Genomic DNA, 17,853 nt, shown 5'->3' with positions numbered 1-17,853 from the left:
TGGTCAAAATTATTCGCGATGGTGGTGTACGAAGGAATCGGCGGTCTCAAGAAGTGGGTGAGAGAGGGATCTAGTAATGACTTTGAGTTTGAAACGAATATTTTTGTGTTCGTGGATAGCTCACACGGTAGAGCCACGCTCTCACCTGCCAGGCGGAGTTGTCGTACCAATAAGGTCGCAGGTTCAAACCCCACCACCGCCGCGAAAAAATTTTTATTCTCTATTGTCTTCTGGCACTTTTCCATTCACTTCATATCTTGTTGTTACCAACATAAGTGCCTGCTCCACTCACTTTTCTGAATTAAAAATTCACCCCATACACCGGAGCATACTCAATGTCTCAATCGTTTCTATGTTATATGTTTGTGTTGAGAATATTGGCTATTAAGCTTAACTGCTGGTCAAAATTATTCGCGATGGTGGTGTACGAACGAATCGGCGGTCTCAAGAAGTGGGTGAGAGAGGGATCTAGTAATGACTTTGAGTTTGAAACGAATATTTTTGTGTTCGTGGATAGCTCACACGGTAGAGCCACGCTCTCACCTGCCAGGCGGAGTTGTCGTACCAATAAGGTCGCAGGTTCAAACCCCACCACCGCCGCGAAAAAATTTTTATTCTCTATTGTCTTCTGGCACTTTTCCATTCACTTCATATCTTGTTGTTACCAACATAAGTGCCTGCTCCACTCACTTTTCTGAATTAAAAATTCACCCCATACACCGGAGCATACTCAATGTCTCAATCGTTTCTATGTTATATGTTTGTGTTGAGAATATTGGCTATTAAGCTTAACTGCTGGTCAAAATTATTCGCGATGGTGGTGTACGAACGAATCGGCGGTCTCAAGAAGTGGGTGAGAGAGGGATCTAGTAATGACTTTGAGTTTGAAACGAATATTTTTGTGTTCGTGGATAGCTCACACGGTAGAGCCACGCTCTCACCTGCCAGGCGGAGTTGTCGTACCAATAAGGTCGCAGGTTCAAACCCCACCACCGCCGCGAAAAAATTTTTATTCTCTATTGTCTTCTGGCACTTTTCCATTCACTTCATATCTTGTTGTTACCAACATAAGTGCCTGCTCCACTCACTTTTCTGAATTAAAAATTCACCCCATACACCGGAGCATACTCAATGTCTCAATCGTTTCTATGTTATATGTTTGTGTTGAGAATATTGGCTATTAAGCTTAACTGCTGGTCAAAATTATTCGCGATGGTGGTGTACGAACGAATCGGCGGTCTCAAGAAGTGGGTGAGAGAGGGATCTAGTAATGACTTTGAGTTTGAAACGAATATTTTTGTGTTCGTGGATAGCTCACACGGTAGAGCCACGCTCTCACCTGCCAGGCGGAGTTGTCGTACCAATAAGGTCGCAGGTTCAAACCCCACCACCGCCGCGAAAAAATTTTTATTCTCTATTGTCTTCTGGCACTTTTCCATTCACTTCATATCTTGTTGTTACCAACATAAGTGCCTGCTCCACTCACTTTTCTGAATTAAAAATTCACCCCATACACCGGAGCATACTCAATGTCTCAATCGTTTCTATGTTATATGTTTGTGTTGAGAATATTGGCTATTAAGCTTAACTGCTGGTCAAAATTATTCGCGATGGTGGTGTACGAACGAATCGGCGGTCTCAAGAAGTGGGTGAGAGAGGGATCTAGTAATGACTTTGAGTTTGAAACGAATATTTTTGTGTTCGTGGATAGCTCACACGGTAGAGCCACGCTCTCACCTGCCAGGCGGAGTTGTCGTACCAATAAGGTCGCAGGTTCAAACCCCACCACCGCCGCGAAAAAATTTTTATTCTCTATTGTCTTCTGGCACTTTTCCATTCACTTCATATCTTGTTGTTACCAACATAAGTGCCTGCTCCACTCACTTTTCTGAATTATCAATACCATAAATAAAACAATAAGAATCGTCAGAATGGAATTGTTTTGCAATAGAGTCAAAGTAAAATGTCCAGCTTTTGTGACATCAACCCTGTTAGAATCCGATTTCTTGCTATCTGGCATAGAGCCATAAGAAAAATAAAATGTACACAATTTTTTCCCCTCATGTATAACCAGACAAAGGACTAGGACTCGGACAAAGTTGTATTTGCGCAAATATGCATTCTGGTGTTGGCATCTCAATAAATGATTGCATGTCCCTGTCTTATATCATGCAGTAACACACTTTATAAAGACCTGGAACAACTACAAAAGACGTCTAACTTCTACGTCATGGCACAAAACTGAAGGGCTAGAGCTCAGGTGGTCGCTGGTTCGGATAAGTAAGTAAGTCCTATATCATGTTAAAATTTGGTCTACATTGTCTAACAGGTTTAAATCGAAGTTGTATTTTATGTTTTACTCGTCATCCACTGTGTTGACAAAAGGAAACTCTACAATTGCATCCTTTATCTTTGTTTGTTTATCATGGACCAGTGAGTCGAACCCCTGCGTCATAAGCAAATGGACAAGTATCAGTCCCGGGTTTTGAACTGAGTTTTTTATGACCCCTTTATCAATCCAGCAGCGATTGGGTAGTGAAACTATTAAATAGAGGTGCCTAAATGAGTCAATAAAATGGAGATAAAGATAAAGGGAGTAAATCTGACTCATGAATGAACAACATAAAACAAACGACATTTCCGGATTTACTGCTTTTATCTTTATCTCCATGAAACTTTTTACCGTTTTCACTTAAAATTTAATTTCCATAAACTGGTTCACATGATTCATGCAATGGATCATAAATATATTTTCATTAAAATGATAATAAATAGTGTAACCATGACAAACCTGAATGGCGATTTTCCAAGGCAAGGTAGATACACTGTCCCTAGCTTCTCCCGTCCCTTGGCCAAACAGATCATCATCCTCCATGTTTTCACCACGTTCCAAACGCTGAAAATTAAAAAAAAAAAAGCAATTAAATTAAATTTTTACCTACTCTAGTAATGAAACTTTGCTGTGTGAATGAATTGGATAGTGAAACGTATTGAAATAAATAAACTGATTATCTCAAACTTGGTGGTCCAGCATTTTTTTTTTTTGAAGCTTTATATAACGTAATATCCATTAAATGTGCTCAAATCGCTTTAAAAGGGGTCCCTGGTCAACAGCAACATTTAACATACATGTAGGACGGCACATGACGCCTGTTAGGCGATATTACAATTTTTCGGACAAAGACAACGCTGTTAACGACCAGCTACTCATTTTACACCTGAGTACGGTGAGAGAATGTGAGTAAAGAGCCTTTTCCAAGGACTCAACTATGCGCCGAACGCGAGGCTCGAACCCAGGACCTTCCGATCCGAAAGCGAGTGTCATACCACTAGAATACATAGCCGCACTTGAACTTATATTCAAGCAAACTCGGCTTCAGACAGGAATTCTAATTTAATAAAAACTGCTGTGGACTGTAAGTTGTAATGAACAAAACTGCTGTGGACTGTAAGTTGTAATGAACAAAACTGCTGTGGACTGTAAGTTGTAATGAACAAAACTGCTGTGGACTGTAAGTTGTCATGAACAAAAATGAATATAACAGCTTCATAAAAAAAAAAAAAAAAAACAACAAAACACCAAATACAGAACGTTTTGGGCTCAAAACTCTTCTTCAACTGATAAAAAAAATGGAAAAATGATAATTATTATTACAATTTTGACTGTTTTTATTATTGGGGGAAGAAGGGTTTTGAGCCTAAAACGTATCGTGTTTGGCAATTTGTTACTTCTTGAAGGTGTTACATTCATTATTTTACATTACTTAATTATACAAAGTGTTTGAATTTTTTTTTTCAGGTTATCTATCTTCTATACTTCTATCCAACTAACAGTGAAAGGATAGCTGGGTAAAACTTAACTCTTTTCAAGTAGGAAACAATAATTGTTACCATCCATTTCAAATAACAAACAATAGAATATTTCTATCTTTCCGGACTATAAGCACTAATTACTACACTTCCATGTTGATAAAACTGGCAATATTTTTTTTTACTGTGTCTGTTAAACTTAACAAACATACAAATATATTCCATTAGCACTGAAATGTATCACTATATATATATATATAGGAAATAGCACTTAATTTGATAAATTGTGACCAGCCGTCTCAAAAAATGGTATTATGTCGGGATGACTAAAATGAGGAAAATTGAATTTATATCTAAAAATATCAGACTTGGGTAGTGGTTATACATGTTTTACCAAGGAGAACGAATGCAGAATTTTAGAACTAGAAACTAACATTTCATATTTTTGACCAATTTGGCTTTAATTTGACATTTTTGCATCTCGATCGTCCCGACATAATACCGTTTTGAGACGATGGGTCACAATTGCGATTATTTTGGGTGACCTGAAGTGTAGAATTGAATGATAAGCTGAAATTGAAGAGTTGATTTTCAAAACACCTTTAGTGTAAATGTTGCTGCTCGAAGCTCGACGAAATAAATAATAACGTGAAGTTGAATGTAAGCTTCGATTTAATTTTAAAAATTACAATAATAATAATAATAATAATAATAATAATAATAATAATAATAATAATAATAATAATAATAATAATAATAATAATAAAAGTACTTACTGTTCCTTCTGCTACTGCTGCTGCCACTAATGATTATACTTATACCGACACCCCTTATTCATTATTATTATTTTTTATATTTTTTGTATTTATTTTCAATTCCATTATATTTATTTTCCAACAATAGTCTACACGTTTTTGTATTTCATTTTATATTTCACTTTCTAAACTGCATTACACAGTTCCTCCCAGCCTCCCTTCTTTTCACTTAATTAATTGCACACTTTTTAGAAATATCTAGTATTCTATTTTAATTCGTGCTTCCTTACAAAGGAGCATAATTTTTCAAGCCAACCAATGTTTTGTTTATTCATCTTAACTACGCCACTACCACATCATCTCATTCATCTGTGGTGTTTCAATCACCCTGTTTTATTGATAAAGGGGAAACCCGAAACGTTCATTTGATCTGTTTTTGTAATTAAATTGAAGCTTACATTCAACTTCACGTTATTATTTAAAACACCTTTAGTGACACCAGGATAGTTGATAGTCGCAAGCCATCGATTGGATTCCTTATAATCATTATGAAAAAAATGGAGGTTTCAAAACAATCAAGGTCTCATTTTATGAGGCAAAAATGAGAAGTATTTTTCCCTCTGATTGACTAAACAATAAATCACAAAAAAATTGCAGTCTTCTCTGAGTAGTGAAAATGTGAATTAGCAATTTTTGAAAGGCGACTGTTAACTTTTAGAATTTGAGTTGAAATGATTAATTGTTTTCATTGTGAAGAGTGAGTTCTCTTTCTTAACTTAACAAAAAAAAAATAATTTCCTAACTCTCGTCATATTGTTTTTCATTTGAAAATAAAACAAAACAAACAGCATATAAACTTGAGAGTATCGCTTAATATCCACTAAACATGCTCAAAGCACTTTGCAAAAGGTCTCTGACCAACAGCAAAACATAACATGTAGAACATGACATGACGTCTGTAAAGGGATATTGCAATTTCTTTTCCAACAGAGACAATGATGTTAAAGGCCAGGTACTCATTTTACACCTGATTACAGTGAGAGAATGTGAGTAAAGAGCCTTTTTCACGGACTTAACTATGCGCCAAGCGAGACATTTCCAATCCAAAAGAGAGTATCGTACCACTAGACCACATAGCCACATACTGTAAAGATTTATTGATCTACGTCATTCAGATATAACACCAAATTAATGCTTTGGGTCATAATTATCCAATACAAACAAACAAACAAACAAACAAGCCAACAAACAAATGAACAACCCATTTAACTCACTCAACCCTAATACCGACTATATCCGTAGTTTACCGGGGTTACTTTTACCCCGTACCTATTTATTACATTTTTCTGAGACAAATTATAGGTGTCGTATCAAATCTAACGGTTTTCTTTTTAGTTTTTGCATGTTAATGATAGTTGAATAAAACTATCTATGTACATGCTCATTTTTAATACATTTTTCTCCAATTTTGAAAAGTAGCAAACATCTCTAGGATTGAGTGAGTTAATAAGTCGAAATTAATTTAACAATGTTCAACTTTGTCATATGGATGAAAGTGTGCATGAGAGGACAGTAGAAATACGAGTTTTAAGAGGGATAATGATGATATAAATCACAAGAGACAGAACAAGAAACTAAAAGAATTTTTTTTTTTTAATGAGCTTTTAGATACCACAATATCCACTAAAGGTGCTCAAAGCGCTTTACACGGGGTCCCTGACCAACAGCAACCCGTAACATGTAGAACGAGACATGACGCCTGTTAGGCAATATTACCATTTTTCCGACAGAGACAACGCTGCTCACAGCAGATACTCATTTTACACCTGGGTACAGTGAGAGAATGGGAGTAAAGAGCCTTTTCCAAGGACTCTACTACTATGTGCTGAGTGAGGCTCGAACCCAGGACCTTCCGATCCGGAAGCGAGTGCCATACCACAAGACCACATAGCCGCACGGAAAGAAATAAAGATGTCGTTTAAAATAAAATGAAGAAAGACAATATGCGCTGAGTGTTGTGGCTGTTAAAGAACATGCGTGAAAGACTGGGTATCAGAGTTGATTAATGAGATCAAAAGAGTACATTAAAAGTGTCTTGATATTCTAACAACAACTAATGTCTTTGTGTCGAGACCATTGAGAACCATTGAGTAATTACAAGAATTAAAACTCAGGGCTATAAAAATCACACAAGAACTTACACATAAAAAACTAGAAATGAACACACACACACACACACACACACACACACACATGTACCCACAAAATAAAAATATTCTTTGAGAATCTGTGTATTGAACAAAAATGGAGCTTTCCACATTTAACAGTCGGGGAGATAAATAGATATATATTTTAAAAAATGACTACATAAATAAATAAATGGGTAAACCCCCCCCCCACCCCCCAAAAAAAAAATAAAAAATTATTGATTTAATAATCAAAATTCAAAACATGAATTGAATGCTTAAACGTGGTTGTTGTAGTTAAATCGCTGTTTATTTTTACAAGAAAACGAAGAGAAAGTAGCAGAAAATAAACCAAAGAAACTGGGGGGGGGGGGGGGGGTGTAGAGAAATGACAGTTTTTAAGAAACACACAGTAAAGCACTGGAACCCACACACAGATTTGCCGTGATCACACATTGTAGTTAGAAACGATTAACTCACTAGATAATGATAATATTGTGATGCAAACAAATGAAATAGTTGAATCAGCGTTTCACACACAGACAAAGGAATATCATTGATGTCGTACAAGCCACGTTTGAATAGCTCTGCATCTCATTGCAGGAAAGGAAAATGTATATATAAAGCAATATTGATTAATAGCAATACTTGTACTCTAATCACACTTGTTGTTGTTTAAGATAAAGTTGTAAAATCTTTGTAATGCTGTAGGTATAAAAACTACATATTGCTGCTGTTGTTGCTACTTATGATGATTATGATGTTTAAGATGAGGATGGTGGTGATAAGGATGATACTGATGATGAGGATGATGCTAATGATGACGCCGACGACGATGATGATGATGATGCTGATGATGATGATGATGATGATGATGATGATGATGATGATGATGATGATGATGATGATGATGATGATGATGATGATGATGATGATGATGACTATTAAGTTTTTTTTCTCCATAATATTATGTTATAAAAACCAAAGTCATTGTCGGACATATCTCAGATCATATTTTCCAATAAATAAACTTGACAACCATGCAAGCTATTTAGTTAATGATATACAGATCACATCAAATAGATAGGATCAACTGTTCCAGAGATGTTGATGATAATGATGATGATGATGATGATGATGATGATGATGATGATGATGATGATGATGATGACGATGATGATGATGATGAAGATAATTATATTGGTAGTGGTGATGGAGTTGGTGGTGATGATCATAATCATGATGTCAATAAAGTTTTTTTCCCATATTATGTTATAAAAAACCAAAGGCATTATCTGACATATTATTTCAGATCATATTTTTCAATAAACACACTTGACAACCATGCAAGCTAGGTAGTTGATGATACACAGATCACATCAAATATATAGGACCAAGTCAGTGTTCCAGAGATGTAGATCATAATAAAGACAAATTTTCAAAAGCGGAAGCACTTCAATCCACAATATGTAGCTCTGATACAGTGATTGGGTAAATCATTAGTCTGTAACATTCGTTGACTCATAGCCTATCACTTCCCTAATTCTCCCCTTACCACCTATTGGAAAATCGTCACATTTGTTACGATGAAACCGTTATTTTTCACCTCATGATTTCATTTCTTTTTGTTATAGCTATATAAAAACGTGACATTCTGTAATAGAGCTCATAATGTCGAACAATATTATGTATAGAATGTGCTTGTTGCTTTTCTGTTTGAGTAAGAAATGTCTGTTTTTTGTGTTGGGTGGGTGTGAAGTGTTGGGCACAATTCTGATTATGGCTGGTAAGGAGGGGGTTAACTCTCTCCTTACCAACTATTTTCAAGATTTATTTTACTGAAATGCAATACCGATCCAACACACGACTTGAATTTTTGACTCGAATTTAAAGGCAATATGAACATGATATATATATATATATATATATATATATATATATATATATATATATATATATATATATATATATATATATATATATATATATATATAATTTTGCTGAACAAAACAAACTTTACAAAACAGCAATAAGTTTTGTAAATATAATAAAGATTTTTCTTCAAATTGTGTGATTTATAAAACAAAACTGAATAAGAAAAAAGTTGTTGTGTCATATCAAATGTGTTGATTTTCCTACAGTTGGTACGGAGAGGGTTAAAAATGAATGTCATCACCAAAAGTAGGTAAAAAGTGAGTTGTTCTAAGTAGTGATCAATGTAACAAATGTGACCCATCGTCTCGAAACGGTATTATGTCGGAACGAACCAAATGCTTAAAAGCCGAATTAAGTGTTAAACTGGTCAAAAATATAAATTGCTGGCATTAGCACCTAAAATACGGTATCCATTCTCCTCAATAAACATACAACTCAACACAAGCCTGATATTTCTTGCTATAAATTCGATTTTCAACAGCTTAATCATCCCGACTTAATACCGTTTTGAGGCGAAGGGTCACAAATGATTTCATTGGTTCTTTTATTGAATACAACTCACAGTTTATTCTCTTTTGTTTCCATGAATTGTTATCTTTAACATTATCTTTAGGCAATGGTAGGCTATGAGTTAACAAGAGTCTATGATTAGTCGCACTTTGAATTATTAGTTGAGTATGAGAGATCCACACAAATGCAATGTTATTCAAAGGGCAAAACTGCATGTTAATTTAAAAGTTACCTTGAGTTTCTGCACCGAAAAAAAAATTAATGTAGAAGAAAAGGAAATGTGAATGAAATAAGTCAGCATGCGAATCTTTTTTATTGGCATACAATCTTATAGTTATTTAATGAAAAAACTTAGATTTTAAAGATTTTCTCAGGACTATTGTTGACCTTAATCGGTAATGACCTTTGATAGAATTAAATTTCTTTATGGCATACCAAAAAAAAAAAGAGCTTTTGTTGCGGTATATTGGGTAAATAGAAAATATCAAATTTTGTAAAGAAAAAAAAATGAATGATGATGATTTTAGAAAATGATAATAAAATAATAATAATAATAATAATAATAATAATAATAATAATAATAATAATAATAATAATAATAATAATAATAATAATAACATAATAATATTATTATTAATAAATAATAATAATAATAAGAATAATAATAATAATAATAATAATAATAATAATAATAATAATAATAATAATAATTATTATTATTATTATTATTATTATTATTATTATTATTATTATTATATTATTATTATTATTATTATTATTATTATTATTATTATCATTATTGTCATTATCATTATTATAACGATCACCTGTACATGATGATGAATGCTATTATGGACAACATTTCAAGTTCAACTCATAAAACCAAAGAATTCTATCCATAAGTGATATCCATTTTAAAAGAACTAAAATGATAGAAAAGATGCTTCAGTTATTTATCAATCTTTTATAGGGAATGAGATTAGCGGAAGAGTAGCATCCCTTGATTGGACGTCACCTTACAGAGAGAACGTCAATTTGGTTTTGAAGTGTCTCAAGCCGCTTTCACCGGAAGCGAGGACGAGAGACGCATGCGCACAAACAACATGACGTTCTCTCTCTTATAACTTTTCCGCCGGTGACGTCACAGACTATGGGTGATGTCCAATCAAGGGACGCTACTCTTCCGCTAACCTCATTCCCTATACAGTGGAAGAAAAATAATCCCCCACTGATCATAACACAAATGCCCAAGCATTTTTTTTTTTTTACAAGATGAGTACAAATAGTGGTGCTGAGAAATACATGCAACTTTAATTGACATTCCTAGTGGACATAAATTAATATGAAATGCAATTTGAAATAGAAACAGTTGCAAGGCACTTTGTGTGGACCAGAGCGAGGCCTTAAGATTGAAGTCATAAGCAAGCCAAATGCACGTTATGATGACACTGATGAGAGCATTATATCTCATCCTGTGTTATCTCTTTGATGAGGATCTGAACAAGTGTGTATGAAATGTGTATGAAAGGTGCCAGACAAAGCAAGAAAGAAAAATAGAAGAAAAAATCCGTCCCAAAAAATCAGTCAACCTTGACTGGGGATCGAACCTCAGACCTTCTGATTACTGGTGTTCAATGTATGTGTTGTTTGATGCAAGCAAGGGTTCACAGCGTAAAATGCGTACCCTTGTGAAGAATAAATGTATTAAAAATTGCCCACCTATCGGGAGCCTCTGTGCTGTAATGGTAGCACGTCTGACTGGTAATCAGTAGAAGGTCTGAGGTTCGATCCCCAGTCAAGGTCGACTGATTTTTTGGGATGTATTTTTTCTTCTTTCTAGCTTTGTCTGGCACCTTTCATACACACTTGTTCAGATCTTTATCTTATACTGGTACCTGTTCCTTAATTTCTCTTTGATACGCGGCACTTTATTAAGCTTTACATGAGTGGCTAGTAAAAGTATCATGTATCTATCTTTTAAATCAAAATAAATATCTAAGCTTAATATTCCGAGACCCAACAATGATGATACTGATATTTGATTAAATGGAAGTATAATGTATAAGGTCATAGAGCGTGCAGTGAATTCTCAATTTGTCAAATTAATATATAAAGTGTTGCTATTGGTTCTTGGTTGTATATTTTTACATTTTTGTGCATTTGCATACATATATATATATATATACATTGTCGCCATAGATTCTCAACTTTGTGTTTATACATTTTTATGCATGCCACGTCTGTAAACGAATTTCCATTTTTTTTTCGATGAATAAAGTATATATCATATATTATTATTATTATTATTATTATTATTATTATTATTATTATTATTATTATTATTATTATTATTATTATTATTTTTATTATTATTATATTATAATTATATATTATTATTATTATTATTCTCATCAATTGATATTCTTTGTCTAGGTGAAGAAAAAAAGATTGGGGGGTAACATTTTTTCAGGAAGAAAAGTCGATGAATTTTGTCACGAATAACCTTTATCATAAAAAATGTGAAGAAAAAATGTGAAATAAAATAAATCTCAACGAAATATCCAGGGATTTCACTTTAATGGCATTATCAAATTAAATTTTCAATGCAAACCCCGAGTTGTATAAGATCACTCATCCAGCCCCCCCCCCCCACCCCACTCCCACACACCCCCTCCCCTCCCTCCCATCCGTATGTTGCTTAAATTTCATAAAGCCCTCTTTAGAACTTGTTATGGCTGTCAGAATAAAGAAAATTGAAATTAATTTTCAAGTTTATTTTCAGTCACTGTGCCTTGTAACGTTGGAGCACACATAAAAAGATGATGACCAAAAATCTCTTTACCAATACTGCCATTGTGTGCCTTATAGAATTTTCAAGATATTGGCTTTTCTAAATGACTTATCTCCCCCTATTCATTTGATATGTCATGATTTTCGTGTTTATCTGACACACCATTTTCTTTTCAGGGGGCACAAAGTGGTTTCCCGTTTATGTGGCAATAATTAACAAATAAAATAGATAAAAGTGCTGTGTCCCATAAACTATATAGAAATCTTGAAGTGTGGTAAACAAAAATGATGGTGTGAATCAAATAATTTGTTTTTGGGTGAATCTAACCTTTATTTTTTTTAAAAATTACTATACAGATGCATTTCATATAAAGTGAAAAAGCAAAATAATGTGTGGTCCAGTATTTTATTGCTCATTTTATTTTTTACCTTCTTTTTCAGTTTCATAAGGGCCTGAGCTTCCCAAAGTTCTCTTTCTTTTTGCTTTTATTTTAAACATAAAATGTTGAAATGCAAGTGAAACTCAACAAAACAAAAACAAAAATAAATAAAATAAATAAAATAAATCAATTAATTAATCAATTAATAATAATAATAATAATAATAATAATAATAATAATAATAATAAAATAATAATAATAATAATAATAATAATAATAATAATAATAATAATAATAATAATAATAATAATAATAATAATATAATAATAATAATAATAATAATAATAATAATAATAATAATAAAATAATAATAATAATAATAATAATAATAATAATAATAATAATAATAATAATAATAATAATAATAATAATAATAAAAATAATAATAATAATAATAATAATAATAATAATAATAATAATAATAATAATAATAATAATATAATAATAATATTAAAATATAATAATAATAATAATAATAATAATAATAATAATAATAATAACAATAATAATAATAATAAAATGATATTGTGATGATGATACATGATGATGATGATGATGATGAGATGATGATGATGATGATGATGATGATGATGAAGGTGATAATGATAATGATAATATTATCAATATTAATAATAATAATAATAATAATAATAATTATAATAATAATAATAATAATAATAATAATAATAATAATAATAATAATAATAATCATAATAATAATAATCATAATAATAATAACAATAATAAAATAAATAAATACATAAATAATAATAAATAAATAATATAAATAATAATAATAATAATAAATAATATAAATAATAATAATAATAATAATAATAATAATAATAATAATAATAATAATAATAATATAATAATAATAATAATAATAATAATAATAATAATAATAATAATAATAATAATAATAATAATAATAATAATAATAATAATAATAATAATAAATAATAATATAATAATAATAATAATAATAATAATAATAATAATAATAATAATAATAATAATAATAATAATAAGAATAAGAATAAAAATAATAATAATAATAATAATAATAATAAAAATAATAATCGTAATGACATGTCTTTCAACATGAAATGTGGGGAAAAATATTATAACATATTTATGTATTTGTATTTAAAAAGAGAAGAAAATGTAGTGTGATTTTGTGATTATGGAAAAACGCATGCAATTATTGTAAATATCTAGTAAATGAACCTTTTATTTTTGACATGCATTATTTTTTTTTCTAGCTTACCTGGCCATCTTCAATAAAGTTTGAAAATATAGAGACACACAGAGCTCATTATTTTGACTAATATTATCAAATTCCTCTGTAAAAATTGAAAATGAAACTATTTGTCACCAGTTCTTGATAATTGATATTAAAATGGGAATAGGTACAGGGGATAGTTGAGTAAATATTCTGAATGCCACGGCAAAATGGAGATTTTCAAAATTAAATCATTCAGGGTTTGTATTCATAACATTATAGACTAAGGGTGGTGAAACATAATTATTATTATTATCATTTCGTGTAGTAATGAGATAAGAAATAGTGAGTTCTTTTTCCAGAAAGAAAAACAAAGTAGAGAGGAATAAAAATTTTAAAAGAAACATGTTATACAAATAATCAAGAAAGAGGAAAAGAAAGAAAACTTGATTATTTTTTAGACATTAAAAGAAAAATGTAAGGTGTTAGGCCTAATAGTATACACACTGAGACTGGGTATGAATCTACTTTGAAAAGATTTGTAAATTTAAAGATAAATAAAGTGCTATCAATGTTTTAAAAGAAAAGGAAAAGAAAAGAAAAAGAAAACACTATCAATGTAAAATTTATCTTCAAAATGGAGGCAGACATGAATTTCTAAAAGAAAAAGATCTAAGCTATACCGAATACATATCATCAGGATTCTATAATAATAATTCTATATTCTCATCCTCACCTCAAAGTATTCACGTTGCTTCCTTGCTTCTAATGTGTGCTTATACCAAGCCTCAAAAATAACCCTGCCCACCGATACATGAAATACATGTCGAATTTTTTGGAACGACACTGAAAAGGAAATTGAAAGATTTTGAAGATTCTTGTCACACCGGAACAATCTAAATAGTTACATCAAAAACACTTTTTTAACATTCAATGGTGGAGTCATTCAGCTTAAAAAAAAAAAAAAAAATAGAAATAGGACAATATTTATCTTAACGACTATTGAAAACAGTTAAAAACGCAAGATATAAATGGTACGATTGATTTTAAAATTGAAAAAAAAAAAAGAAGGTATCAATTGAATTAAACAAATTTATGAACAAACAAACCATCAATGGGTTAAATTGAGAATATGAGGGTTTTAAGCTGAGTTAAAAAAAAAAACAAAAAAGCATTCAGCTATCCAATCACTGTTAAGTGGACAATGAATCGAAAACAAATTCTGAAATAATACAGATTTGAATAAGGTTGGCTTACATCCGAGTTTGATGCTCTCTTTGTTGAGCTAAGGAGCCAAAAAATATAACAAAAATATTTCGAAATTAGGCAATATAATTCTATTAATGACCTGATGGTGATTATTTTCTAAATGAAACTTGAACCATTATAGTCAAAACTTACTTGCTTGTCTCCCTTTTCTGTATTTCACCCAAGCCTGGAAAATGGAACAAAAAGGTTGAGAATGAAACAGAATGACATTTTAAGGTAGCTCATTCCAAAAAAAAAAATGTTTTGAAATGATTGTATGGCATACATTTTAAAATCAATACTTCAATAATAGACCACATTGTTTTGTTTTTTTTTGGAAATAGTCATTTAATAAAATGAGTGCAAATCTCCTTACAATGATAATGTCAAATCTTATAACATTAAAAATGTAAGAACAAAACGGCAATTTCTATCCATCGTGTTTTGTCAGTTGACTCAACACCAAAATTCAATTGTTTAAATTATGTAAAGCTCTATCGATTATAACATTGAACAAAATTTGCATTTAAAATCATGTGAAAATTCCTGACCATGACACTGACCTTTTGGCTTTTTTTTCGTTGTTTTTTTTTTTAGATGACGTGCTTCTTGTATTGTCCTCTCTATTTATCTACCTCATGACACTCTCCACATTACTTTGTAATATGTAATTGCCAATAGTAGTGCAGTTCGTAGTAGTGCAGTTCGTTCTAATTTTACATTTTAAAAATATTTATGACTTCTTTTTAAACTCAAAATTATAATTATTAGACAATATCATTTAAAGTTGAACTCAGGTCAGTTATCTGGTGACTGATCAAAATCAATCAAAATTGAATTCTGGCAACATTAATTTAGTTATGTAATTTCTGGCAATGATGCAACATATTCACTAAATTCATATTTTTCAGTCGATAATGTTAAATGCTAGTGAAAAAAATCCTGGTCTATTAAGACTTGAAATATTGCATTTGGCCTTTACCTTCCATATATGTATATGAACTCTCAACATTCGATTACAATGATGCTTTACTGCCATATCCAGTCTTTCTTGCAAGATTTCTGCTTTTCGCTTTTGCATGAGATGGTATTGGAGCATCGCACTAAAATAACAACAACAATAATTATTATTTTGTGGGGTAATCTTAAAATGTAATCTGTGCTATAGTCAAATTAAAACAATTGTAGCTGAGCATAAAAACACATTAAAAAAATATCACTGCTAAGCTTTAGAAGAAATTATAACAAATAATTTTTAAGTCTGATATTTCGGTTGAAAGTGAAACGTTATGGTAAAGGGGAAAGAAAATGTCACAAAATCTATTTTAAAATTAAAATTGTCCTGTCTAATAAAAATAAAAGACACCTTGGGTGTGATAAATGATAAAAGAAATATATATGAGCCATTATCAAAACAAAACAACTTACCAAAAGCACATTTCTTTTAATTTGTGGTTGTAATGGGTATACGCCTTTGTATACATCTCTGGTGTTGGCTTGAAAAGATATGAAGAGTTGCGATCAAAATTATTTCCTTTTAAAGTATTAAATTAAAAAGTAGCAAAATATTGTTTCCTTTTTTAGAAATTTAAAATCAAAGTCAAAATTTGAATAGCTAAAATCGTGATGATATTCAAAGAAATAACATAGCACAGTAATAAAACAAAATTTTCATAATAAATAATGACCACGTTTAATAATGCGATACAAACCATAAGCCATTCTTCAAAGTTAAAGATCAAATCTAGGTTGCTTTCACTGATGATTTTCTGTTTAGGCTTCATATCATCTTCAATGAACATATCCCTGTATGAACAAATAATGAAATGAAAATCAATGAGAGATTTACTATTGATATCCACAATAAAGAATATCTATTTTTGTATTTGAAAAATAACTACGGTAATTGTTTATTTTCTTCTCATTCTTTATTATAAATCTCTGCCATATAGGATTTTGCAGAGAAATACAGTGCAACTGCTAGATAATGACATCGCACAGGACAGGAAAATTATGCCGTTATCCAGGGGTATTAGTTGCTCTGGGGTTTTCAAGATGGCGGGAAAAGGAAGTGTAGTGAGACCCGTATATAACAATGAGATGCGCAGACCAATCAGTGACTGTGATAAGACATATCCAAACCAGGTTAGAATGTGTATTTTTCCTCTTGACAAAGAATGTAACTACACCTTCACTTTCCCTTGTGTATTGTCCTTGTTTTTATCATAAACATTGCTCAGCAGACTCGTCACAGGTTACTTTAAAGACAATATAAAAGTGGGACAGACACTGGTATAGTGTAAAGATCTGAAAAATGTGTCCGGCACTGTTTCATTCGAGGCTCAAACCCAGGACCTTCCGATCTGAAAGCGAGTGTCATACTGCTAGACCACATAGCCGCACTTCACTTTCTTTTATAATAATCATAGAATCTAATCGAAATAGAGGCTCTGAGCTTTAATAGAGATTAGCTCTAAGACATCCAACATTAGTAATAAAAAACAAATGTTGAACAAATTGATGTTGGCGTTACAGGGATCATTATCTATTAAATTACCATTCCAGCTTGTCCAATCCATTTTCCTTGATGTAGAGAAGTTTCTCAAGGATGAACGTCAAGTAATCATCAGGGCACATGACGCATAAACCCGTTAATAGTGACTGAAAAAAAATATTATAAAAAATTGAGCTTTATATAGCGCAATATCCACTAAATGTGCTCAAAGCGCTTTACAAGGGGTCCCTGGTCAACAACAACATTTAACATGTAGGACAGGACATGACGCCTGTTAGGCAATATTACAATTTTACGGACAAAGACAACACTGTTAACGGCCAGGTACTCATTTTACACCAGAGTACAGTGAGAGAATGTGAGTAAAGAGCCTTTTCCAAGGACTCAACTATGCGCCGAGCCAAGGACCTTCTGATCCAAAAGCGAGTGTTATACCACT

The 17,853-nt window shown here is 31.5% G+C and overlaps 1 protein-coding gene across 2 annotated transcripts in view; it reads right to left on the bottom strand.

Annotated features, from left to right (window-relative positions):
- LOC144974399 (F-box and leucine-rich repeat protein 13-like) overlaps positions 1–17,853 on the bottom strand; it is a 51,021-nt gene that overhangs the window by 31,463 nt on the left and 1,705 nt on the right. For both annotated transcript variants that reach the window (XM_078917250.1, XM_078917251.1), the window contains exons 2-8: positions 17,457–17,560; positions 16,612–16,705; positions 16,328–16,395; positions 15,882–16,002; positions 15,053–15,086; positions 14,388–14,497; positions 2,792–2,896 (exon numbers count right to left, since the gene is read on the bottom strand). In XM_078917250.1, the coding sequence (XP_078773376.1) occupies positions 2,792–2,896; positions 14,388–14,497; positions 15,053–15,086; positions 15,882–16,002; positions 16,328–16,395; positions 16,612–16,705; positions 17,457–17,560 (636 nt within the window). The remainder of the gene's footprint in view (positions 1–2,791; positions 2,897–14,387; positions 14,498–15,052; positions 15,087–15,881; positions 16,003–16,327; positions 16,396–16,611; positions 16,706–17,456; positions 17,561–17,853) is intronic.

This window comes from Berghia stephanieae, chromosome 6 (assembly GCF_034508935.2).
Source record: "Berghia stephanieae isolate SIO BIC M18660-M18661 chromosome 6, UCSD_Bste_1.3, whole genome shotgun sequence".
Taxonomy (NCBI): Eukaryota; Metazoa; Mollusca; class Gastropoda; order Nudibranchia; family Aeolidiidae; genus Berghia; species Berghia stephanieae.
The sequence above is the reverse complement of the archived record's forward strand: the minus strand, read 5'-3'. Positions and strand labels throughout refer to the sequence as shown.